The following is a 26,802-nucleotide window of genomic DNA, read 5'->3' on the forward strand; positions in this document are numbered from 1 at the left end:
TCTTCATCTTATTCACAAATGAAGGAACTGCACTTGAATTCCACGTCTCACATCGATTCTGGTCTTTCCAGCGTGCTAAATTTATCTCTTACATTTATCTTTACCCTGATGTGGCCAGCAGCAGTTGTTGTGGCACATGATGCCACGCAGCGTGGTAGAAAAAAATGAGCAATCCCCTTATCACACTCGACCAATAAAAAATGTTTTCCTTTTGAAAATGATGCAGTGGAAATGCTGCAGTCACATCACAGATAATCACCACTTTTTGAAGGTGAGAATTCACTGCAGCAGTGCTGGGATGTCCCGCTCAGGATTGATTGCTCTCTATTTTACGTCTTAATATGTGTCGAATGCACAGTGCATCTTGTTCAAAGGCATCTACCAACTATCGCCATTTTTTTCCAGCCTTCAAATTCAGATCACATCCTGTTTATCCAGGAGCCTTCACACTAAAAACATTGATTAGTACGAGGAGTGATACATTCCACTGAGTGACTGCTGCTGCAGTAAAAGGCCAAGGTGCCTGCTCAAGCTTTCTCAGCTTACAAGACTATTTTATTGTAAAGACAGGGTTCAAACAAGCTGCCACAAATGTTGTTTATAAATTTTCATCTGCTAACGTACCCAGAATGGCAATGCTAACTTTTTTTTTTTTTTTTTAACCATGCAGTTAAGCCTATTATTAGCGTGTTAAAATTCAGCTGAGTTCAGTGTCACTAGTTTTGCAGGTATTTCGGAATAAAAACCCTCACCTGAATATGGCACTAGATAGATACAGAGAAATGCCAAAATACTTACAATTGTTGAAGGGGTCACCAAGCATCGAACGTATTTGTGAAAACATTTTTGAATGCTCCTTCGCTGAAGGAAAAGTCTGCAGGACAGATTTTTCTCCAGTGGTGCCATATGGATGTTTTTTTTTTTACAAATCTTAGAGAGAAGATTTTTTGCAAATCTCAGAGAAGATTTTTGCAAATCTCAGAGAAATGCCACGTAAACTACTCTGCACCAAATTTTTATGGAATCTGGTGTCAAATTCCAATGCTAGAGAGGTTATTTGTGGAATTTCACAGAATAATCCAGTGAGATTACCAACTAAACACAGTTGGGCGCTGATTGTATCTATACCCTCCAGTGTCTGTTTCTCGCTCCCCATCTCTAACGCTGATGGATATCCAGCGCTACGTCTTCACTCAGCCGTGCACACTTGCCCTCGCATTTCCCTGCAGAGAGGTCAGCTCTGTCTGTGGCTGCTGGAAAGCTTTCACAGGCGTCACATCTTTTAGTCACTCTGAGTTTACAGCAGGTAGCTTTGCTGTTGCCTCCACTGAAGTGATTTCTTTCCATCCCCAACTTTAAAGTTAACTTTTACAATGAAGCAATATTTGAAGAGTGTCTTTACAAAATGAGACACCCTCAAAATTAAACTGCATGTTGAATTTGTTTTGAATTTCAAATGGCACTGAATGTGCAGCACATGCTGTTGGCCTGTAAATAACCTCTGTTATCTGTTAAGCATTATTTGTTCTGGGATATTATTATTTTGGGGCTTCCTTGCTTGTTCAGGGATGAACAGTAAAAAAATTCCCACATTTGGGGGCTCTGAAAGTGATCCTTGGGTTGAATGGCATCCCTGCTGCCTTGGGGAACAGATGACCTCAAAGGTCAGCATCAGAGCATTCTTGTCCATGACTCTCGGGTGAACATCCTCTCAGACTCTTAGGAGACCAAGTTGAACACAATGCAGTGGGATTTCAGAGATTGAACCCTATGACTGTCATTTGTATCTTCAGATTCCCAAGCAGAGAGGGAAGTATAGAGCCCATTTTATCGTGTTTACCACTAGCTCACTGGGAGTTTTGTTGCAATTTGTGGATTTGTTTGAAGCCAGACAGCCTATCTTCAGGTAATAGCATCCTAGGTTGATTAGCTTTATTAGATCTTTACCCAGTGGCCTCATTCTGTGCCTGCTTAATACCGGCTGATCAGGTGGGAACTGGAGGGCACCAAATTGCAGAGAAGGATAATGATTTACAGGCTGGAGTGGTGAGAAAAGTGGCTTTAGAAGTTGCGCAGTGTTATTAAAAATGTCAATTATGGACCCTGGGGACACATAACAGCAGGTGGAAAGAACGTCACAGACACACACACACACACACACACACACACACACACAAGAATCCTGAAAAGGCATCCGTGTTAGGGAGCACAAACAATTTAGGTGCACACACACACAGTGTGCAGATGAAAACATTGCACTCCAATGTGTGTGTGTGTGTGTGTTTACTGTATGCGCTGCCTCTCTGTGACTTGCACAGTGTGCATGTCTTTGTTAGAGAAGAGTGTTCATGAGTCACTGCTGTCTTTAGCCCGGGGCTCAGCAGCCAGCCAGCTGAAGGAGGGGATGCATGTTTTATTTTAGTCGCTCTAATATGCCGTGAAGACATCATTATCTTGAAACATGTTGAATTCCAGAGCCTCTATTGTTTAAAATGGCACAGAGGATGTGGGACTCTTAAACAGTTTCATCCTCATCACAGTCATAGAGATCATTAGATGTGTGCAATTCCACGTGCTTCATTAGATGTGGCCTTTGTTAGTGCCAGCTAAGTAAGCTAAGCATTGTGTGACTGTGTTAACCCTCCTTGGCAAGAGAAGGATGTTATCTTTTCTGTCGTGCACATACCAGCGCTGCCCATAGGGAAGAGGTGAGCATGCAAGGAGCTTGGCTGATTGAGGGCACAGGGCACTGAGGCGCACAGTGCATGGCTACGATTGCCTGTGAATACCAAGGATGGCTCACAAGAGATGCTTTTGTCAGCATCAGATCCTTTTCAGAGTCATGAATAGCACAGAGTGTCTGAGATTTTTTTTTTCAACTTTTTTTTAACCGCTGCAGTTCCCATGAGTTCACATTCCCCTTACACGACCATGTCAAAGAACACAATAAAAACACTTGAATGCATTTATGGTTTGATAATATATTTTCTTTCAGTGACATGACACTTATTTTTTGTGTCCATATGGTTTAGTCAAATTTAAAGGGTTGGAATTTGAAAATAAATATATGATTATCTTGCACACATTGTTTCTTTGGGGACCCAATATAATGTTTCTGCTTTTAATCCATTTAAAAAGAATGTATTGGAGAATTATGTCAAAAATGTTGAATTGGTATAACCATGAAAACTTTGCACCAAATAATTCAACTTGCTTCAAACACTTAAATTCTCAATAAAACACGATATCAACTAGTTTGGCATGATCTTATATTATATAAAGGTAATGGAATACAATTGTTCTAAATATGAAATTTAAATTGGGGAATCTGTGGTGTCAAGTAGCTATAATGTAACCACCATTTAAGAGGCCAGTTTGCAGTATTGTGAAGAATGCCATGTGACAGGTTTAACTGGTTACACTATTTGACTCCCATTGAAAGCCTTTCTGTTAGAGGCCAATTTTGTCAAATATCAGTGTTTATTATGGTAATTAAAGATGTATTATTTTGAACTTTCGAATTTGTACAGTTGCTAAAAATCTAATAATCCCTTTAAAGGAGGAATATTACCCAAACATTAAAATTTACATCTGTAAAATATACTCATTTACATTTCTGTTATTCCATTGCTAATATATAATACATTTATAGAAATCTAAGTGATCAAACTAAATAAATAAAATCACTAGACCATTTTGGAGTCAGTGTTACGGTTACATCATTGCAGTTGCGCACATATTCTGGTGGCAGAAAAACACCAGAAACATATTGCATAGCCACAGAGGTACATGGAGAGATCAGGGAGAATAGAGAGAAAAGAAGAGGACAATGTCTGGTTGTGCTGTTGGTTGTCAGTTGTCAGTAGAAGAAATTGGTTCATTATTTTCAGATGTTCCTTTTTTGTTTTTTTTGTTGTTGTTTTTTAAAGTCCACTTAACTTCGAAGACCATCACATTTGATTTTCAGTGTCAATTTCTTCAAAAAACAATGTCTGACTGCAGAAGGAACGTGGTCAGGCAATGTGTCATATTTTTATGAAAAATACTGGTTACACCAATTGATGCAACCCAATGTCAAATGGTGTATTTTTTTTCCATAAAAATCTCATTATAAAACTGGACTCAAATGTGAAATAAATGTAATTCACCTTTGCAATAAAACACTATATTTCTTAAGAAATTCTACATCATTTGTCACATTACTTAGAAGAAAAGCATATTTCCTGATATTTCCGTTTATTTACAGTCAGTTTCAAGAATCAGTTTAAAGTTTTCAGAAGAAAGTGCATTCATTAAGTACACTGAAAACACACTAATTTCAGTATAAAATATTCAATATTCTTTCATGGTTACACCATTTGACATTTCCAGCAGCAGTCTTAGGCTACTTTTGTTAAGAAAAAATGGTGCAAATGTCATTTGAAATGACATAAAACCAACTTGGATACACAATTTACATTTTAACAAATCTGATGCATGCTTTTAAAACATTTCTTAAAGATATTTTTGAATTGCTCATCCTGCCAACCCTTATTTGTCTATGACCCGTATTCCACAGAAATTGGAATTAATCAGTGTAATCTATAATGCTGTTGGTATCTGGATCAGTGTGTCACCATGGAGAGCTGTCACCACATTAGCTTCAAATTGATTTGTGACAATACGCATACATGAGAGATGAATGGAATGTTTGTCCTTTATTTTCTGCTGCATTTCAGGTCACCGACAGAGTTGAACTGAGAAGTGTTATAGAAAGCCAGATTAGATGTGAGCGGAGATATGGCTGGTTCAATAAAGGTCTGAAATATGATTTGCACCATGTCTTTTCCAACAATAACAAAACTAAGTTCAACTCAGTGACCTCAGTCTCCTGCACAAACACTCTCTCAGAGACACACACAGACAGCTAAGGAGGAATCCCGTCCGTCCCTCCTTGAAAATGGAGCAGCCACCCAGTGCGTCAGTAAACTGATTACCCCAGCTGTCAGTCTGAATAAGGCCAGGGTTTGGAGTCCTCCCGTCCCCTCTGATCCTCTCCATGGGACAGTGCCGGTCCTCCTGAAGAGTCTGAGAACAACCTCAGAACAGGATGGACATAAACACACGGAGGAAGGGAAAGAACCAGAGCTAAATAAATCAGCAGGTAAGAGTCATTTTGTGTTTGTCTGATTTCAGCTGATTGAGTCATGGCATCAGGCTACAGTATCTTAAAGTACAACAGACTTATTGTATCCACGTGTTTCTGGGGTGTAAACACTGTGGTGTGTCAAGGTTCTTAATTCAGATTCCACTGGGAAAGGATTTTGTTTCAGGAATTGCATGAGATACACAAACTGATGAGAAAAGTGACTGGGAGAGTATGAAAAGAGTCACCGCTGAGAGGATAAAGAAGGGGGTCTCCGTGAGGCAGCCAGTCACTAAGGGGAGGGCAACAGGATACAACTAGTGGGTGGACCTTGCTGCTTGTTTCCCACTTATGTGCTCCCTTTCCCTCCAAACAATAGCATGAGTTTGAGTCATTTGGAGTGCAGGCAGATTTCCTCAGTACTTATGTTTCACTTTTTTTTTTGCCTTTCCACCACCAGAAGTTTTAAAGCTCTGCAAAGACCTTGAGTCACTCTCCGGGCTGCCTAAACAAGTCAGAGTACTGCAGGAAACTGAGGACCCTGAGCTGCACTTGGCAGCTCCAAAACAATGGCACAGTGCACGCCGGATGCCAGCCCCGACAAGGGGATTCAGAATCCAGAGGCTGACATCAAGGACTCAAGAGAAGTTTCACCTGAGTCTGCATCAGCTGCGACGGGTAAAGTCAGACCTGCAGACCTGGGGCTTATTCGAAGCTTGTCCAAGTCAGACTCTGACTTATTGGCATCACCACTTGGAGAAGAGGATGGAGGTCTGGCCGGCCGCAGTGGGTCGGTGTCTAACTGCAGCTCTGGGCAGCCGTCCATGGAGCGCATGCCTTCCTTCGCCTCTGAGTGGGATGAGGTAATACTTGAGCTCTGAGCTCTGGGGATGGGAAACAAGTGGGAGGGTGAAGAGGACAGAGGGAGTGGCACTTTTGGTGTTAAGGCATGGTCAGGCTTTCAAGTTGAGTGTGTTAATGTCCTTAATAGAGGGTGTGCAAGTGCGTGTGAATGTGTGAGGGGAAAAAAGGGAAACCGATAAGAGAGGCAGCGGAGGATTAGTGTGAAAAAAGAAAGAAATGGGAACGGGTGAGGCAGCACATTTCAGGAGGGAGGGGAGGGAGAGGAGAGGAGAGGAGGAAGGAGGGAAGGAAGGAAGGGGAGGGGGAGAGAGAGGTAGCAGTACGAGAGAGATCAGGAGTCCGGCAGAAGCAGCGATAGAGTAACTTTACCCAGGCTGTCGGCAGAGAGTGCCTGCGGGCGAGTGCTTGAATGCATGAATGGCTTGATCACTTGCACCGACCTCCCTGTAGCAGCCCTGGCATCCAAGACTAATTGGGCTTGTGCTGTCATTCCACATCCACTCAGTATATGTCTCAGGGGCCAACCCACGCTTCCACTGTCTCCTCCTGCACTCCTCTGGCTCCTTTGCCCCGTCTTGCGCCATCTACTTCCAACCCACTGTGAGCACCCCCCCACCCCACCCCATTTGTGTCTTAACTTGTGATTTTTGAGAACTTTGGAGCATCAGTGCAGCATACCCCAAAGCACTGCAAAGACCTTGAAATGAATAATCATTTATTATCACAACTTCCAAATGCACCTAAATAGTTGTAACCAGCGGGGGAAATGGCTGAAAACTGTTGGCATATTATTGCAGTGTACAGCTCAGGGGTAAAATTAGGCCTAGGGTTTGTGTAATATCCACAGCCTATTAGAGCATTTCTGACACTCTCTGCTGAGTGCTTAATGCCTACATCGCATTTATTTAAAATCTATATGATCATGTTAGGTCTAATACGTTACGTTTTGACCTTGTGCAATATTTGGTCATACCAAACTGATCGCATGGCAAGCTAGCTGTAAGTTGCAGTGAAAATGATGTTAGTGCTGGTTTATTTCCTGTGAAATGCAATACTGTGAGTCAACTTAAGTTTAGGAGCAGTTGCTGTTGCATGCTTTTGTATGTGCTGGGTCAGTTCAGCCCTACAAGCCTAAGACTCTGTAGTAATTATGTTGTTAAAGTCTTGTTGTTGTTGTTGTTACCTCGATTTACCTATCTCTTTGAATGTGGTCTTTTTGTTTTCAGGGCCTTGGCTATGATTGCAATGAGGTCATGACATGGAAATACTGTGGGAATCTGTTTTTTTGTTTTTTTTAAGGAGAAGATTGTGTCCAGGAATATTGGATATATGTGTCGGTTTTGTTTGATTTGCGTCCAATTTTAGTTGAAATATCCTAAGACAGAAACAGCTGAATGAATGACTTGATCTAAAGGATTGTAGTAAAGGAGACTGTACTGACTGATTTAATTTATATTCACATTGATTTATACACAGAAGATAATGTTTGTTGTGAAAGATTGCTTTAATTCCTTACTGCGTGCTAAATAATTAACCTACAGAAATCCTCAGGACAGCTAGAATTATTTCATCATAAAGGTAGTGTAAGGTTGCAACAAAAAAACATTTTCAATCAAAACATCTGATAATCATCTGATAACAATCTATTGGACAGTAAGAAAAAATGCCTGGATGAATGTTTTCATCAGTGTTAACAACAGTGTTGTTGAGTTTTATGATTTTATAATTTTGGCATTCATCCTTAAAGCAGAAGTAAGCAGAATGTTTGTGTTAATATAAGTCTTAAATAGTTCTATCTTCCGACAGCAATCACTTCTATAGAGTGTTTGGTCTGAAACACGGGTCTGTCAGTCACTCTGCTCTGCTGTAAGCCGAGGAGAAAACTTTCCTTGTATCCTACAACCTTTATCCAATGAGGAGAGAGAACGACATAAAGGGGCGGTCCTCTCTGTGTGTGCAGCCAAAGGATGCATGTGAATGTGGTGACGTAGGGACGAGGGCGGGAACTGCTAACTCCATCGGCTGACAAGAAGTTAAAGGGACAACGAGGAGTTTCTATTTGGTTATAAAAAAGTCTCACGTTAATGTGGATGAATCTACGCTACCCACACTTGTTAATGGGCCCATTTTCGATAAATATATTGTTTTGTCTCTATCGTTATTTTGTTATTATTAGTGGTGGTGGAAATGCTGGTCGAGCCGACCAGCGTTTCCTTATTTTCGGTTTCGCAACGAGTCATGAGAATAACGCAGCTGAATCGCTGTTTATGGTCGGAACTATGACGGTATGTGAACCTCTTTGAACCTCTGACTTTAATTATTGATGAATGAAAACATGAGTCTTGTGCCGGTCAAAGAATTTTACGGTCCGTGCGGAGGCTCATAAATGTAGTGTGAAAACGCTTCGCTTTTCCAAAACTCCTCGTTGTCCCTTTAACCAAAACCACCGGATCTGCTTTAAAAATCACTTGAACAATTAATCTGTTTTCAAAAATGTTGCTGATTATCCACCTGTTGATCAGCTAATCATTTCAGATTTAGGTTGGCATCTCAGTGGATGGCTAAATTATTCATGCCAAGTATAATAGTCATGGTGGCACAACCCATTTTGCCACAAATTTATTCTAATTTGGGCCATGGTCTTCAAAGAGCATAGCTGATGCCGTACTTTGTGATCATGTAGCGTTTTCTTCTTCTACAAGGGCACTTTGGTGTCATTTCATAACACTCAGACTTTTACTTGGCGTTGCGCACCCCTCTCTTTGTCATTCCTCCCTGTACTGTGCCTGCTCTCTGCTCCACCCCTCTGCCCTCTGACAGAAATGTTTATTCAGGCCATGTTGGGTGGAGTGTCCTGTTCTCAAGGGCATCCTGTTTTGCAGCTGCTCCCGAGTGTCTGCTTTTTCTTCCAGATTTCAAGGGATTTGTTTGGGTTCGGGATATGGGTGTGTGTGTGTATGGGGGAGGGCAAAAAAAAAAAAAAAAAAAAGACTCTGGCTTGTGTGTACATCTCACGAAGCGATCAAGCACCGACATCAACATTAAAGCGACACATGAGGCTCAGGGGGAGGCTGAGCTTAAAGTCGGATACATAAACACACTCTTATGCACACACTCGCCGAGAGCCAACATACTGAATACAAACATTGGTATTCGGATGTTATTATTAGAAAAAGGAAATTATTATTTGAAGTGTAACCTTTAAACCCCACAGTAGTCTCGTTTAAATTGTATTATATCTGGCAGCTTACGTAGCTACTGACCATTTTTGGGTCCTACTGTAGGGAAAACACTTGGATTTCTATTCAAACTTTTACCTAAACAAAGAGAAGATGCAGGCAGTGTTGTGAGACCGTTTTTATTTCTAACAGCTGTCTCTCTGAACTATAGGATACTTAACACTGAAGAAACATGTGTGGCCTAAATGTTAAGCCATCTGCAAGTGTCAGTGGCCAATATAAAAGGAAAATGTTCAGTGGAAACACACTAATTTCACTCTCTGTCTGCACTGTAGGTGGTTATATTTGAGCATTGCTGCGTGATTTATGAGGGTGCGTTATAGTGTCCTCTACCTCTCCTGTCAGCCTTTGTTGGATTAGTGAATCATTCTTTTGACACCTGACTGGAGTGTATAAGTGGATGCTCTTTCTGCATTACTTTTTTAATATAGGTACGATCAAAGTGTCAAACTGCCCATTAGAATTTCTTCCACCAGTAACAATAACTTTAAGTAATCACACAAATAATCACTGGGTCAGTCTAAGTCCAAGTAAATTAATTGCCTTGTTTGGAAGTTTACTGGGATGATGTGACAGACAAGCAGACAAACATATAAAGGAATTAAAAATTAATTGTTGCACAAAGTTTGGCACAAAGTTTGGGCCACATCGTCTGATTTGAGTTACTACACTAATTTGAGCCCACAGTGGGCTCAAATTCAATTTTCTTTTCTGAATATCTACCCTACTGGATCACCTAGGCTACTTGTATGCGTAAGCTCCGTAAGTAAAAAAAAAAAAACTAGAAAAGAAAGAAAGAAAAACACATGGGATTAAACGGAGCGTGATGAAAATATTCACATAAGTTAGGCTATAATCAATAGAGAAAATTCATAAGTGATAACAGGGCAAAAATTGATTGATCAGATGTAAAATAAACAAAGCCTAAAGACAACAAAACTGAAACTGAAAAGATAAAAGTATATGAAATGAAGTGGAAAAAAGTCATAATTATGAGATAGAAAGTAAAATTATTTTTTATTGAAATTTATTCAATGGTGTTTCCCAGACGTGGCTTTGTGTTTCTCCCGGTGACGGCAGACTTCACCAGCTGGTGCATTGTGGGATTTATAGTAGGCTACTTGGCCAAATACCGCTCCGGACCCGGTGCGGTCTTTCTGGAAGTGTGGGTAAAGGTAAATGGAGTAGGCTATCTTTGGGTAAAGTGCATATCAAGCATGCTTTTGGTCGTTGGAGAAATGGGACCATGGATGTATTATATTAACGAATGGGACACACTTGCACACGCCCTGTATCTATTTTTGTCAGCTGAAGTCCCGGAATACCAAATAAGGGCAACAGGGAGGAGCCAATGAGAGCGGCTGGAGAAACGCGAAACATTACGTAACGGGAGGAAGAACAGCTTTCAACTGTCAGTTAGCTACCGGTAAGTTAGCACGGTCAGCTAAATAGACGACAGTTAAGCCGGTAACACCGGCGAGGACAACGTCGGAGCAGTTATCTGTCAGCGTTACAACTGCTTTTCAAGTTAAGTGTTTAGTTAAATTCAAGTTTGTATCTTATAATTTTAGTTAATATTAGCCCAGTTACCTTAGCCAAATCCCGTCTAGTAGCTATAGCTAAATATGAAAGGAGGCTTCCACCTGCTTGAGTTTACTGCTGACTTGTATCATCAGAACAGACGACATGTTTTTTTCAGCCTCCTTTCACGATTCAATAACGTTAGAGATTTAATCTGCTATAAGCCTAATGCCAGAGCAAGAACAGCCACGAATTCAAATTTTTGAAGCTCTGCCAGTGCCTAACATTTATTGGGCATTTTTGCCAAATAAAAGAAAATTATGTTGATTCATTTTCTGGAGATGAACCTATCGAATGAGTGGCTTCGAAGTGCTGTCCTACAGTATCTTCACCTTAGCAAGGTATTTTCTTCAGCTGTAGGAGTATTCACTGGTTTGAGCATGGAAGGGTTAATGGTAATCATTAAACAGAAAATCAATTATGCTGTGTTTAGTAAAAGCAACACTACACATGGTCCAAATGCTATTAATGATGCTAATTATGATGATCATGATAATTTAAATGAGGAAGCCCCATTATCATCATCCTCATTAAAGTTATCGAGGATGATAATAGTAATTATTAAAAGTGCTTCGTAACAAAGTCCTTCTCGTGGACATTATCAATGTACTCCACCACAAAAGATTATCTAGAAGCCATCTTCCGTTTTTGTCTTTGATTTAAAAAGGCTATTGTCAGTATCTGACATTTTGGAAAATGTCATTGTTTCTCCTGTTCAACTGCATTTTAGACTCCATGGAGCAATTCATCGTCCCCCTCTTGTCATTTGGCCAGTTATCTACAGAAAATAAGAATCACTGCTAGACCACAAAGTGGACCCATAAATGCAAGGTACAGCCACACTCCTTACACCACTTGTCTGCACGTTGAAGAGTTTCAAGGGGAATTCTTACATTCTTACATGTCACCACCATAACCTTATTATATAAGAAACTTGCATTTCAGTCACCATTTCACATCATACTAATAATAGAAATGGCATGTATGATTAAAGTGATTGATGTCTTCTTCACTACATCTGTTCAATACTCATAAGGCAAAGGTTAACACAACCACATGTTACAAATGCTTGAGTGGATTCGTTCGTGTGTGTACTCTAAATTTCCCAGCTGTATTTCCGAGGTCATTACACATGCAAGCTTTTTAAGTGCTACAGTATGTGTCTTTTTATGCCTCCTCACTTACTAATGGCTGTGGTTTTACATAACATAAGTAGTTTGGGACCTCTAATGAAAATACCCTGTTGTTATTATGTGATCTTATGTCTATACCAATTGTTTTTAAATGTTTATTATTTTTTATACACCTGTGAGGTATAATCATTTTTAAACTGATAGAGTGAAAACATATTTTATATTGCTCCTAACATGATTTGTAGACCAGAATTAGTTTTCAGCGTATGAATTGAATTAGCCACAGTGTAAATGGAAAAAAAAAGAACTGAAAATACAAAACATTTTCATGTTGGTAATGCCAGTTGTTAAAAATGGACTGTTTTCAATGTATGTGTAAGCTGGTTTATAATTTATAGAGAGAGCTACGGCAGAGTGAACACATCACAAGATCTGGTTAGACAGATGTGGTACATGAATATGAGATTAGCGGTAATGTTGGTGGGGGCTGGGTGAAAAGAGGTACAGTCCTATTCCACCTGTCACATTGCCTGTAACACTTTTCACCAGGTGTGACATAGGAGACCCAATGCTGCATCCAGTTTGCTGTTTAATGGGGCTATTGCACACATGCAGGAGCTCCACCTATTCAAAACCTGTTGTGTGCTTTTAAGAATGCAGGTCTGCTAGTTTGAAAATAGCAATATGACGATTGCTGTATGTTTGAGGTATGTAACATATTCATTTTTATGACAAACATAGCAGCGGCTTCTTTTGAAAGTCAAACCAACCTTTTACTAATAATAAAAGATCATTTCACATTTGGAAATCACCCTTTGCAGTAACATGAGATAGAGACTTTCAGAGCAGGGTTGTAGGACGTCAGTATAAACCTGCCATTGGGCTTCTTTTGCATCTAGCATTCACCTCCTTTTCTGCTTCTGTCTGTCACAAAAAAATTCAAAATCCCTGTGACTACAGGATGCAACCTACAAGCTCGCAGCCTACATGCTGAGAAGTTTGATGAAGATTTGGATTGTGAAATCAGTCCACATACCTCTACTGTATTTTTACAAGACATATCATGGCTGGAAATTAGCCATTAATTACAGTGCTCCCCACATGCAAATTATCCACCTGAACAAGGTGTCTTGGGTGTAGGGCTGGGTACTTAAATGAGATTTGTCACTGGTTGACTATTTCTACTGAAACCATAAATCAATTATCAAAATTGTCTTAGATTATTTTCATTTCAAATCAACCAATTGATTATCGATCATTTTTCAGCTGTTAATGCAAAAGAAAAAAAAAATGAAGTTGATCAAGAGCTTTTAAAGACGTAAATCTATACGCTCCCATCCGTTATAGTCACATGTAGAATGGAGGTCTCTTTTTGAACAGGTGAAAATATACACATAGGGGAATAAAATTTATGATAATCTGACATTATCTGACATTAACTCCCAGCGCTGCCTGACAAGATGGGTTTAGTAAAACTACATGGTAAAACCTCAACAAAGTAACAGTAGGACTGGCATCGCTAGAACCTCACGTTTACCTACGAGTCGCCACATTTATAGTACACCATGCAGACCATCCTGACTTTACTGTTACCATTCTCGGTGGGTTTTATTAATGCTGAATCGTTTCTGTCAATAATTATGAAAAACAATCTAAATCATGAGCACTGCTGGATGGAAATATGGGAGCTACTGGCCCATCTGTCCTTATATTGATGATGATACTGAGGCGGTAATTCTGTTTCTAGACCAGCACCAGTGAAGCAGGCAGCCTGTCTGGCTAGTTCATTATATCCAGCCATCATTTCCATTATCTGTTCTGTTTGGGCTCACAGCCATTATTTATGCGCAGGAGACATTGACTCCATTGACAATACTGTACTCTGTCTTATTGTCTCTATCTTATTAGCTAGCATGTTGTTGACTGGACAAAATGAGAGACGGAGAGGCAATGACGTGCAAAAAAAAGATCAGAAGCAGGATTAAAAATACATAGCATTTCCATTATGCAGAGAGAAGAGATTATTGTTGATGTAAATTGAAATTACATATCCCTTATAAGATACCTCCTGTGGCCCATTTACATACTGGCGACTAGGTTTTAAGGGAAGGATTTTAACGTTGGAAACATGACAAAATTCCGTGTTCTCAGCTTTGTCAGTGTTTATGCTAAATTTCCTACATTTTCTCTGGTTTATTGGTGAACACTTTTACCCTACAATGCACTCTATATGGATTTGAGAAGCAGCTCACAGCTAGACTCAGATTATCATGGTGAGACAGCTCCAGGAAGATCTTGTAAAACAAAAAAGAGAAAGTAAACAGTTTTTTTTTCTCCACTGCAAATTTGCAGGTGGTGTTCCAAATTCACAGAATGATTGACAGCTCATGTCTCGTACTGTTAACAAAACGATAACATGTAGTCGCTTCTTCATTTCTGACTGAAGAAATATACACTGAAGATAAGAATATTGTATTATATACAATTTGATTATGTTGGCACCATCAGTCTTGATCTCTCCTCTGTGCCATTTGCGTTGATAAACTGTTCAAGAATGATTGTAATTGGTAGTTTGCCATCTGCATGTCACTCAGTTGCAACACATTCGGTGTATCCAAGATGCCAAGTATGAATAGAATATGTTCTCTCTTAGTTAGGGAAAATGAGAACCATGCAAGTTTTCTTATTATATCAAACAGCAAAGAACATGTTGCATGACATGTTTAATTTGCCTTTGTCAATGTCCTTACATGCTCATGTTTTAAGAGGCTGAATGCTGAAATGAGGCATTTCGTCGCCCTAATTTATGGCTTGTCTAAATAATGTAGCTCAACCTATACTGGATTTTTGATGCTAATACTGATGAATATCAATATTAAGAGTGTTTATAAATTCTGATAATGATGTATGGGTATTTTTTAAAAAAAATCAAAAACACAAAATGTGTATGAAGATTTTGATTCAGTAAATTAGTGTCTTTATGGCTGGAGCCCAACAATAGGGCCAACCTATAACCGTGAATTTTCCTGACTAATTGGCTTACTGAGTGACTGACTGGCTGACTGAGTGATGGTATTTCCACTACTGCTCAACAGAGTGCTGAGCTACAGTCTACCGAGCTGCCGATGATTCCTGGCTACTCTGGAACTGCGTTGTAAGTGTCTTGGAAACAAAGGAGTGCTTCCGACAGACTGAGCATCGCTTCCATTATGGCAAATAAACTACTTTAATTGCATGTATCATTATTACTAAAGAAGGCTGAGGAACAACCAAAGCTTATACACAGTGAGCAGAGGGAGTAGGAGAGTCGCAAGTCATCAGTAATGAGGCTCCTTCCCTACTAATGCCATGACCAACTCTACATATAAAACAGAGAGAGGTAGATAGAAAGACTCCACCTCTCTGGGTAATCATTTGACAAGTAAATAAAACTGAATCCACACATTCCCGGGGACAATGTGATCAAGCAACCCCTGAGAAGGAACACTTTTTGGATTTATTTAACACGGAATGGATGATTCACAAGATTTGGCCATCCACCTGCTAGGTTTTGACCTAGTCGTGTTCTCTTTGTATGAATTGTATTGAGTGGTGTATATTTTACAATTGAAAAATACCATCAGTTTGCTTTCAAGTAGAGAGACAGCAATCTATTAGGTGTGGGAATCTTTTACTATCTCACGATTACGATTGATTTTTGATTCCAACAAATTATAATTATATTAAAATATTCAATTTCTTGCTTATCTTTAGTATTTAAGTTTTTATCTCTTCGAACATTGCCACATTATGTACGTATCCTGTATATTCTTCAGGGGCAGTGATGCACATAATGAGCGGAGGCATAATAAGGACTGTGGAGGACCTTACTGAGGCTGACTGACTCAGGGAAAAACTGGCTAACTCCCGTCCAATATGGGGCTTTCTTAAAAGTAACAAGCACAGTCTCTGACATGTTAGAGCCCCATTGATTCAACTCAGCAGTCTGTTTTACTTTGATTCCCTGGAAAAAGATGCAGCCCATGTTGCTCATTTAATCTTTCTTGGGTCCTGTTGGGTCCAATCAAAATCAGAAACCCAAGATCAGTAGTAATTTAAGTTGGGCCCAACTTTGTAGTCCATCAAGTTGTTCTACAAAGTGTGAACCCATTACCCATCTAAGGTCAGGTCTGCTTTTTGGTTTTTGCTAACCCTAACCCTGATCTCCAGTAAACTCTGAAACCATCTCACCAGTGTAGACTGTCATGTTAACCTCTTAAATTGCATCAAGACACTTTTCAGCAGAACTAGTATCAAGCTTCTGGACAAAAATGAGAACAGAGAGACGCTGGAAGACTTTCAATCTCTGCACTAATAGGTGAAGAGTGGACTCATTTCAATCATAACTTCAGTCAGTAATTTACATTTAAAACGTTATAATTCTCAAAAGGGAGAGCAGCCTATTTCCAAAGTATTTTCACCTGTTTTGAGTTCGGGAAGAATAAGTAATGATATCTAGAGGCAGTTAATCAAAAAAATAATTTTACCCCCATGATTTGCATTGGAATAAAATGAAGTGATTTTACCTTAAACTTTTCATTGCAAGATTTGAGCTTGAAAGCGTGACATGAATGGGTATTTTTGCAGCGTGTGCAGGAACTGAAGAGCAGATCAACCTACATTAACATGTAAATCACTTCAGGATGTAGTGCCATCACTCAGAGTTGAGCACCACTAATTTAATGATACAGTCCACTCAGAGTCCCATGTGCTTCATAACTGGACTATCAATTACATTTCTGTGTGAATAGATCTTGGTTGATTATTTTCATTCTGCTCGCAGACATTCACTGGAGGCATTTTGGTGTCAAATGAATTCCCACTGAGAGCTCGCTTTCAGGTCAGACTAACTGAACCTTTTCCTTTTTAATACATGTCCAATTAGGAGAAGCTCGATGTTAAGTCAGTTTCATGAACACTTTGTAAATGTACATGGAATTGTTATTTTGTACAACCAGTTGGTTTTGTCAGTGCATTCCTAATGTAAAGTAATGCAGTGAGATGTTTATAGTAGCGACTATCTGAGACTAGATATTAGAAATACCTCTCACTGTAAAGGCATACACACATTAACACTGCTACAATCCAAAATTGATTTAACACTATTCTTAGGTTTTAAGAGAAACTGAACATTGTAATCCGCTGTAACCCGAATGGTATGATTCACCTGTCATAATCATAAAGGCAGGACTATTGCAGATTGTTTTTTGTGTTTATTAGTAATTAGGTGGGACACAGTAGTCTACCATATAGTTTGATACATTTTTTTGTGATGTAAAAAAAAAAAATCTTCAACAGCATTTCAGCGTTTCTCTGTCGTGTTTTGACTTTTTCAGGTTTTAAATATAACAACCTTCTCCTTTGAATTAGGAAATTATATTCAATAGTTCAAGTGCAATTACCTTGTGCTCTTAAAGAAAACAGATATGCTGATGACTTCTAGATGATCTGGCTTTTTCAAACTGTATAACCGTTGGTCATACGACTAATAGATACAGTATAATGACACTGTGTAAATGACAAGTGGTTACAAGGGTAGCGGCCTCCCATTAGCATACAGGATAATTCAGTAATTCAGCGCAGATTGCTTATTGTGTTGTGTAATAGTCTTCCTGTTGTTAAAGGATCTGGGTATTAAAAATCCAATTGGAATGTTAAACATTTTAGGACAGTCAGCTGTGTACCGAAATCCCAAACTTTATCACTTTTATTAGGGATGCACAATAACTATATATAACTATCATAATTATCAGCAACAATACACAGATAAGTCCGATAATGACAGTTTTGCAGATTACTATAGCCAAAATTTCATTGATTTCACACATTTTCAGTCCGTTTGCCCCCCAAGTTGATTTGAAACAACAGCAAATGTTGATTTTTGAAGAGTCATAACTGTTTTTGTTGTGATTAAATAAAATAATTTAATTAAATTCATCTTTACTCACTACATCTTAGCCTTTCTTATCGGTTTTTGGTATTGGCATCAATTATCGAGCATCCCTGCTTATATCAATTACATTTTAATTTAGGGCATGGGTCACGGCAGAAACACCGTACCTTTTGCACTACTGTAAAAAGCATACATGTCGTTCTTTTGGAGTTCAGAAAAAGCTTCAGGTTTACAGAGGAGCACAGAAGATTCAAAAACAAACTGTAACCTGGAGAAAGTGACGTGTATAATATATTTCCACCCCAACTCATCGCTGAGCGTATTGCCAGTTATATGAAGTGGATGCTGTATGTGCACGATGTTATGAAATATTCCAGCACTTAAACTATGATGACGCTGGTTTCCTTAGAAGTAGCATTTTGATGACAGGTTTTAATAAAGGTGCACTTAAGCTTAGATGTAATGCAGTCCGTGTGTGTGTCTGTCTGTCTGTGTGTGTGTGTGATATAGAATGTAACTGGGTTAATTCAAAGAGTAATGTGAGGTCTGTATTGCTGGAGGCATATGCCATGCGTCCCACGTGCCTGACTTCCAAATGAATCAAGGCTTTTCTACAGTGTTGATGCCACTAGCGAAGTGCATAGGGCTTTTTCAAACACTAAATATTACATCAAATAAGCCTGGCTGTGTCTCTGGTGTCACCAGTGAAAGCAGAATCAGCTTTTCAAGCTCACAAAATTTTCATTGCTGATTGTGAATAGACTACTCTAGTGATTCTAAATTTAGTCCCCAGCCTGATTTGCAGCAGTTTGCACAAAAAATTGTAGGTGACCCCTGTCTGCTAATTGCCTTGTTGAAAGTTGTCAAAACATGCTTGGAGGTACACTCTTCTGCAGTAGTGAAAGAATATCAAATACCCCACTATTAGTGTGCTCTCTTTATAATGAGGTGAATGGTACATTTATTCTGTGCATCAGGGCCTGTTGTCCTTGAAGCATGAGGTGTCAGCACTCTGCGTGGCACTCGGTAGACAAATTGCTTACAGTTAACCAGCGATGAGTCTGATTATTATTCAAGTATGCCGGATATATGATAAGTCCCAGTCTATTTCCTCGAGTTGGAATATGATGACTCATAAATACGCTACTGTGTGTGTTTATATTGAAGGTAATATGACATTGGGCGCCTCAGAGTGAAATGTATACTACCGGGGAGATGAATGAAAACGGCTGAAATACAATCGTTGTATTTGAATGTTTAATAGAAGAAATGAGACAGATCAGCGTAACAACTCATCCCACACCTGCTGTAAGTGGTCCCATTCTGTTTCCAGGCTGTTGTTTTATACAAAAATGCACTTATTCAAACATTTCATTTCCAAAAATGACTCTGTTACCTCTTGAGGGTCCATCTGTGTGAAACTTAGAGGAATCATTTTCACATAAGGTAACCTGAGGCAAGACCTTGCTATGGCACTAAACACAGAGCCGGTGGCCTGCCATGACTGTGTGGTAGAAACACTGAGTTTCATCATGACGCTGGCAAAGACACAGAAGATGGGGAGTTTAAAAACCTACAGTGAGGCTAATGACAGACACAGTCCAGCTGCATTGAGGGAAATGCAGGACATTTTTTGTTTACCTATACTGCAAACTAAAAGTTAGAATGTGCTGCTTCATTTGGACTGCCGTTTTTCAAGTACACCATTTAGTTTTGTTAGTCCCTTGATTTTAACATACCTGATCCACTTCTCCAGGTCAGTATCAGGTATCTGTCGCCTCATTTACAGTACAAAGTATTTTGGTAACATTGGCAGACTTCTCCCCTGAGGCTGGTTGTGAATCTTGTTTATGTCTATTAGGTTTGTTGCTCTGACCAAACTAGTCTGGCCCAGCAACAGGTGATCAGAGATCTTAATTGAATTGTTGTCTTGTCGTGATTTATAACTTAAGTTACTTGCAAATGATGAGAATTTAATGAGATTCCATTAGGGATTTGAAAGGATTAGATTTTGAAAAGTGGATTTACAGCTGGATTTGGATTTGATAAAATGCTGTCGAGCACTAACCTTTGGGGCAGATAGCGAGCCAGTGTATCAGACTGGTGCGGTCCTGTTAACAAATAAAATCAAAATTAACAATATTCATAACTTGTCCTACTTTCATTTTCTGTATCTGCTCTCGGTACCACACACTCTGCATTTGGCACGGAACGCGCTTTGTTGCAGCTCGAGCTACTATTGAGTTATCCAGCAAAATAAACAAAAGCAAACAAGAAACCTGGAAATGTATTTTGGCTCTCCTGGAAAGTCAGAGACTACTTAAATAAACATTTTTGGCTCTAAGCCCCTAAACAACTCTTCTCGGAGTTGCTCTGTAATCTCCTGCATGCAGCATTGTGCTCACTTAACCTTGCAGTAAGCTCTTGCTTTATTCTGTGAGACCTGAGTAATACAGGTCTGAGAGGGTAATCAAATACTTACTAAGAAGCAGTCAGCAACAGATCTGAATCTCCTGTGGGTCTGTTTGTGCTGTCTGGACTTGGCTACAGGACTTCCTACAGGCCTCCATAATTTGGAGTCACAAAAGCTTCTAGTTTGTAATTCATCTCACCCTCACCCTCCTGTGTTTTTGCTGAGTGGTGGGTTAGTCATTGAATTGCTGTCCACGTTGGACTGTTGCTCCTAATCCATCATTGCAGGGCAGCCCGCCTCCTTCCCAACACTCCCAGCGGCTCTCTTGTCCCAACTCCTCACCCTGTGCCATTATTTCACTGTTCTTGTTCCAGGTCCAGTGTGTAATAATTGGTAAGGCTTATTGGCAAACTGAATATTCTACCTATGAGTGTATAATCGCTATAAAATGAAATTTGTTTGGTTTTTGTAGCCTTATAATTATTCTTTTATATATACATACAGTATAGCAAGGGTCTTGCTTTAGAGAATGTTGCCGTCTTGCATCTTTACGGCAGCCCAAACGGAAAATCCAGCCAGCCAGAGAGCACGTTTCACATTCATAAATAAACCACTGAAGAAGAAGGCAGAAGGAAAGAAGAAAGAGCAGGACAACAGCAGACATATCGTAAAATTGTTTAGATTTTCACCTCATCGCTTCATGCTCCTGAAATACAGTGAGCGAGTGAGCACTGCGATCTAGAATCTGAACGCTAGATATCACAATTTCCCCCCCATTTTACACACCGGACCTTTAAAGCTGTAAAAAAAAAAAAAAAAAAAAAACTTAAAAAGGGTTTAATGCATGTTTAACATTTATGAAAAGTGTTTGTACCTACTAAAAATAAATCAATGTGAGATATCCATTTTTTTTCTTGATTCTATATCTGGAGGTGATTTAACACCTGCGTTTCATGCTTATTGTCTTTAACAGATTGAGAAGATCATGAGCTTGATCGGAGCAGGCTTTGAATCATCCAAAAACAAACAGCCCACACCAAGCTCAGGTAATACTTCACCCCCTGTTCTGTTAACATGATCATAGACCTCAATTTCTTTCCAGAGGTATGACTATGTGGTGCAGAATTTATCGGTTGGTTAATGCAAAATGACAACTGTGTCTTGGGAATTGAGTGAGTCTTATTCATTAATAATTTATAAAGCTTTTAATTGCTTCGGTGCTGCATGGATGATAGTCCCATAGAGTTTTTTGGATGAGAATTATATGTCACGTTAGCAGCAACCAAACACTTTACACCCTGTAGCAGATTACATTTATGAGCAACAACAGCTTTTATCACAGCTTCTATATTCAGTGTAAAAACACACCTTCAGGTAAGATGGACAGGGGTTTCCTTGTCCTTATAAGTCACATAAATCAAAGCCGACATTTGCTTGGCACATCATTGTTGTTATTTGTTACACACAAGGTCTCCACTTTAAGGGAAATCTAATTCTAAATTGCCCTCACTGTCATATTTTCTTTCCCTTTTTTTCTGGACTTACTGTATATCTCGGTAGGGCTTGAACCGATAGTACGCGTCGCTTCATTGAGAGTCCTTCAGGCAGTGCAGAGGGAGAAGCCAGCTGGCATCAGCTCAGTTTGTTTAGATAACACTCCTGAGTTGATACAGTGTAAACCTACCTCCATTAGATACTCTGCCATAAGGAGGTTTCATCATACATGATTGTGTAACAGCTTCTCTCTCAGCCCGCGCAGGAAACCTTTTCACAAGTCTCATCAGATTTATTTCGATAAAACTTTCATTAGTTATGTGCAGTATGCTTCGTGGGCTACCAATCTGCTGACCACAGCAAGGTGAAGTGTTACCCATGAGCACAGAGAAAGAAAAATGTGTGATTGCGATAAAACCACATGAAGTGAGAATGCGGAAAAATAGAAAAGACATTGTAATTAGGAAACTGAAGACTTTAACTGCAGCAATTGTCACGTTGTAATAATTTCTTCGAATCTATGTAGTTAAGTGTTGTTAATGGAAAAAAATAAAAAGCTTGTTTAACCTCTGCAACCAATTAACCTAAACGCTGAGTAGGAAAACTGTTAAGGACATCTGCTAATTTAATCAATTCTTCCAGCTTCTTTGTGTGAAGAGAGTTAATGTCATTTAGTGTGAAGATAACTATGCATATTCTGCAACTGAATAATATTATAATAGTTAAGTAAAAAATAAACTTAATTTATACAGGATCTTTTAGAAAGCTGACTTTCATTGCGGTGATGATGGATGATGTTAATTGTAACTTGACTTCCAGCCCACCCAGGCATTCTTAGATTAATTGTCCTAACAATTAAGACCCGAGGTTATTTAACGTTACATAAGAGGAAATATGTTGTTTGTTTGTTTTTTCTCTCACATATAGGTGTGTGCTATTTATAGACCTTGTTTGAGGAACGGCATACTGAAAGTGTCCCAGATTCAGCTGAGTCATGCAGTTGCTGCTCTGATTTTAATCGGAGATTGTGCACAAGTAGCTCTGGAGGTTGCGGGGATGCTTTTGTCGCTGTTTTTTGTAAGTGTATGTGTGTATGTGTAAAGAGGTCATATTTCTTTCTCCACATACTGAAGGGAAACAAACAGGTACCCTATGCAGTCATCAGCAGGAGGGAGAGAGGGAGAGAAGGGAGGGGGTTACAAAAGATGGAAAACTAGATTGTTGTTCTTCATCCAACCTTTTATCTTTCTATCGTGACAGAACTGGGAAAACCTCATCCTCTGTCCCTGTTTTCATTCCATCCACCTTTTCCTTGTTTACCCTTTTTCTCATATCAGGAGCCAAGGACAACCAATTCATCTTCAGCAAGCAGGTCTCTGAACATCAGATTGTTGTGGCTACAAAAAAAACAGCCCCTCAATTTTGTGCCAATTTGCATGCTCGAGGATGAGAATGTTTGTGTTGTGTGCCCATCACGAGTGCCTCGATTGTGTGCTAAGAGAGCACTGAGTAAATGAGCTTAAAAAGAGAGAGGGAGTGGAGAGAGAGCTCCGCTAACAGCACACAGGAGGCATCGGCTCAGTTTGTGTAAAGGCACACACTGACGTTCAAAGGAAAAGAGTCCGCCTTCAGTTTCCCTGAATTAATTCAGCTTTGCGGCTCATTTTCTCCAGTGCTTGGGTGTGTTGACAAGAAGCTAGTGCTTTTCTCCCGCTCTGATAAAGAGGCACGGCTTTATCTAGGCACAACCTCTACCTCCTTCTCTGTAAATAGGTCTTTCATGGCGCACCTCGGAGCCAAGTCTAGACCTAGCAGTGCTCAAACAGTACAGAAATCCACTTTGGTAGATTTGACAGCTTGGCCTGTTTAACAGTGGATATGACAGTGACTCCCCACCATGGAGGAGCATTGGACACTCTGTCAGTCAGTAATTAGGTCCTACTACCGTGGGAGGTGCTGCTGTCCCAAATGAATGGAGGTAATTGGATGGGGTGGCTGGTATTTTTAACAGTCTTTGTCCGGATGCTGTGGTGTAAGAGCTGACTTTGGTGCGAGGGCTCAGGAGGAGAGAGTAAAGACGGAGGAGGAGTTGTGGGATCTCGTAGTGAATCATAATTAGTCCACTTCAATCCCTCTTACGTCCTGGAGATAAGATGGTAAATTTTTATCTTACCCATATGTTTCAATGCCTCCTCCTCTATTAGTCTTTCTCTGTGTCTTATCTTTCTCCCGCTCACTCTCTCTTCCTCCCCGCTTCCATCATTCTTCCCCTCGGTCGGAACAAATCTGACAGCAGCCTCTTCCTGATAACGAATGATGCGCCTCGTGGATGACTGACGGGTCCCGGAGACCCGACCTGGCTTTTTACTTGATCATTAACACTGGAGCAACAGTGGTGAAGGAGGCCAATTACGGAGGAGGGTTCAATCAATAGCCCTTCACTTTGCCTCCCTCTGTTGGCACCGCATCACCTTGCCCTGCCTGCCTGACTTGACTTGACTGGCCCCACTGCTCGTTGGGGAACGTGTGAGGTGATTGCAAGCAGCTTGAAAGCCTGCATAATTACGCTCCGCCTGCAGCCGTACCCAGATAACACCGGACGCAGTGAGCAGCTCTGCATGGGTGGGTGCTGAAGTATACTAGTCTTTCTTGTAGAGTGTGGCAATTCCTGCAAAGTCAAACGGCACGGTGTGAGAGTCTTTTTTTATTTTAACCCCAAAATATACCTCAGTTGAATGCCATCTCACTTTTTTATCCAGGTTTTTTTTTCTGTAATTAGCCTCCATTGTGCTCTAAAAATGGTTGATGTGACATGAGCATCTGGAAGTACATAATGGAATTCACCTCTTTTCTGTCATACTGTATGACTGGGTGAGATGCAGGTGGACATGAAGCACTTCTCTTCTCTTCTCTTCTCTTCTCTTCTCTTCTCTTCTCTTCTCTTCTCTTCTCTTCTCTTCTCTTCCATTCTCCCTCTCCTGTTTGAGCACATTAGAGACTTCTGCTGACTTGAATCAATGCTGCCCCCCCTCGTCCTATCATCAAAGTAAGATGTAAATGAATTAAAGCCATCTGCTAATAAGCAAGGGCTCGAGGAGGCTCTTTGTTTCAATATCCCATGTTAGCCTAAAAAAAAAAAAAAAAAAAAACTGGCGCTCCTGCAGCAGAACGGGATCGCGTCTCTGTCATCCCTTTACATTCTAGTCATTCTTTAGAGGAAAAGACTGTGATTTCAGGCTCTCAGTGCTTGTTCCTTTTCTCTGATGGTGGTGTCCTTTCTGCACTGCCAAGATCAGGGTGCCTCTGTGCAATTCTAATCAGTGCAGTGGTGGTGATGGTGGAGTTGGAGAGGGGGGGCAAGGGAAAAAAAGGGGGGCAAGACAGAAGAGGAAAGGGGTAGAGAGACAGATGATGAGGACAGAGACAGAGTGTGTTTGCATCTGTCTGTGTGTTTGAGAGTGAGAGGCAAGGAGCGAGACAGAGTGAGGGAGAGTGCAAGGCAGAGAGAGGGAGAGAGGCAGAGGGAGGGGGATTGATATAGTGGGAGAGTGAGGGAGAGGTGGTTACGTGGAGCAGCACCCCACTTCATCAGGCAGCATACGGCAGCCCTGCAGTGCGATCACACAGTGGGAATGGGGCTATGAGATCGGGAGCGAGAGAAAGAAAGCAGAGAGAGAGACGAGAGCAAGGAGGAGGGGGGGGGAGTCAAAAAGAAGAGCTTGAGGGATTTGCTCCGATGAGAAGGGGAGGGGGGGGAGATGATCACTGAGTCTGTTGGCTGTCGTGGATGTGGGGAAGGACGTGGCAGCAGTGGCTGAGGGTTGAGGCAGATCGGTGGTCTCTAGTGTAAGAAGTAGCCGGCGTCAGGACGGTATGCCCTGTGACTGAGCAGTGAGAGGTAACGTGTGCGGTGTGCGAGCCAGCCAGGAGCAGCTGCTGTGTGACTGCATCTGCACTGCCTGCATGTCTCAGACAGGCAGGGGATGCAGCAAACCTCTGCCCTGAGCGCAGAGGCTGCTGCTGCTAGCTGTACCCAGCCAGGAGAAGAACCAGGTGGGCTGCTGGGGTGGGAGTGGAGTGGAGTTGGGGTTGGGGGGGGGTGAGGGGGTTTGCGCCTGCCTCAGGAAGGAGCTAGCTTAACCTGCACCGTGGTCCTGCAGTGATCCTCGCTTCAGAGTCGAGAGGCTCACCTGCCGTTCAATGGATCTGGACCTGGATTTATCACTTTGAGAGATGAGAAGCACGTTCAGTGGCGGAGCCGCACAGCCAGCATCCTGCTGAGGAGTGTGAATGCTGGGCAGCACAGGGAGCACCGGCACCACCAAGGACACCGAGCCTTTTCCCACCGGCAGACAGCTTACCTGGAGCTTTATCAAGGAATCTTTACTTGGATTTGATAATGAATTGAGGAGTTTGGAAAATCAGCACACTGTGGAAATCCTAAGCCAACCTCTTCTCTCTCTCTTTTTTTCTCCCCCGATGTAGGATTTACAATATGTCTACCTGACTGTACTCTGTCTGGCTGTGGAGTAAGGACGAAACATGATTTAAGCAAATGTGTATTCCTTGATCAAAAAAAAAAAAATAACACGAGTACCTCACCAGTACTTTAGTATGCTGCTACCTTCATTGTATGAGCCGTGTCCTAGCTCTCAAAGAGGTTGACCAATGAAGCCATGGGACTCAGCCAGAGCTTTACAAGTATGTGGTGAAAACCCTGACAAAATGTATTTTTGGGGGAACTGAATATTTCTGTGTTACACCCTGAGGGAGTAGTTTTTGATTTTAAAAGAAATGATGGGGATAGTTGTAGTAGAGTAAATACTATGTGGTGTATGAAAATGTCTTATTTAGTGATAATTTCCCTTTTTCCCTCAGCCTGAAAATGATCCAGTCTCTTTAACTTGTAGTGTTCAGTATTGTCATGTTTTGGGACTAGCTAGGCACCTGTTTTTACATTCGCTCATCTGCTCACTAAAGGAATGTTTGTTTAGTGAACCCTGTTTGTTGGAAGATGCCGT

At 40.6% G+C, this 26,802-nt stretch overlaps 1 protein-coding gene across 6 annotated transcripts in view; it reads left to right on the plus strand.

The window, feature by feature from the left end:
• Nucleotides 1-5,479: 5,479 nt before the first annotated feature.
• Nucleotides 5,480-26,802, plus strand: part of anks1ab (ankyrin repeat and sterile alpha motif domain containing 1Ab) — a 42,955-nt gene continuing 21,632 nt past the window's right edge. For 5 of the 6 annotated variants that reach the window (XR_015035858.1, XM_085777082.1, XM_085777079.1 and 2 more), the window contains exons 1-2: nucleotides 5,480-5,988; nucleotides 21,261-21,333. Coding sequence is in view for 5 of the 6 variants with exons in the window: in XM_085777082.1 (XP_085633208.1) it covers nucleotides 5,695-5,988; nucleotides 21,261-21,333 (367 nt within the window). In the remaining variant the exon portion in view is untranslated. Of the gene's footprint in view, nucleotides 5,989-21,260; nucleotides 21,334-26,236; nucleotides 26,483-26,802 lie in introns of those variants that run through there. The other variant, XM_085777083.1, reaches the window with a different exon arrangement.

Source organism: Trachurus japonicus, chromosome 5, assembly GCF_045865225.1.
Source record: "Trachurus japonicus isolate A0001 chromosome 5, Traja_1.0".
Lineage (NCBI taxonomy): Eukaryota > Metazoa > Chordata > Actinopteri > Carangiformes > Carangidae > Trachurus > Trachurus japonicus.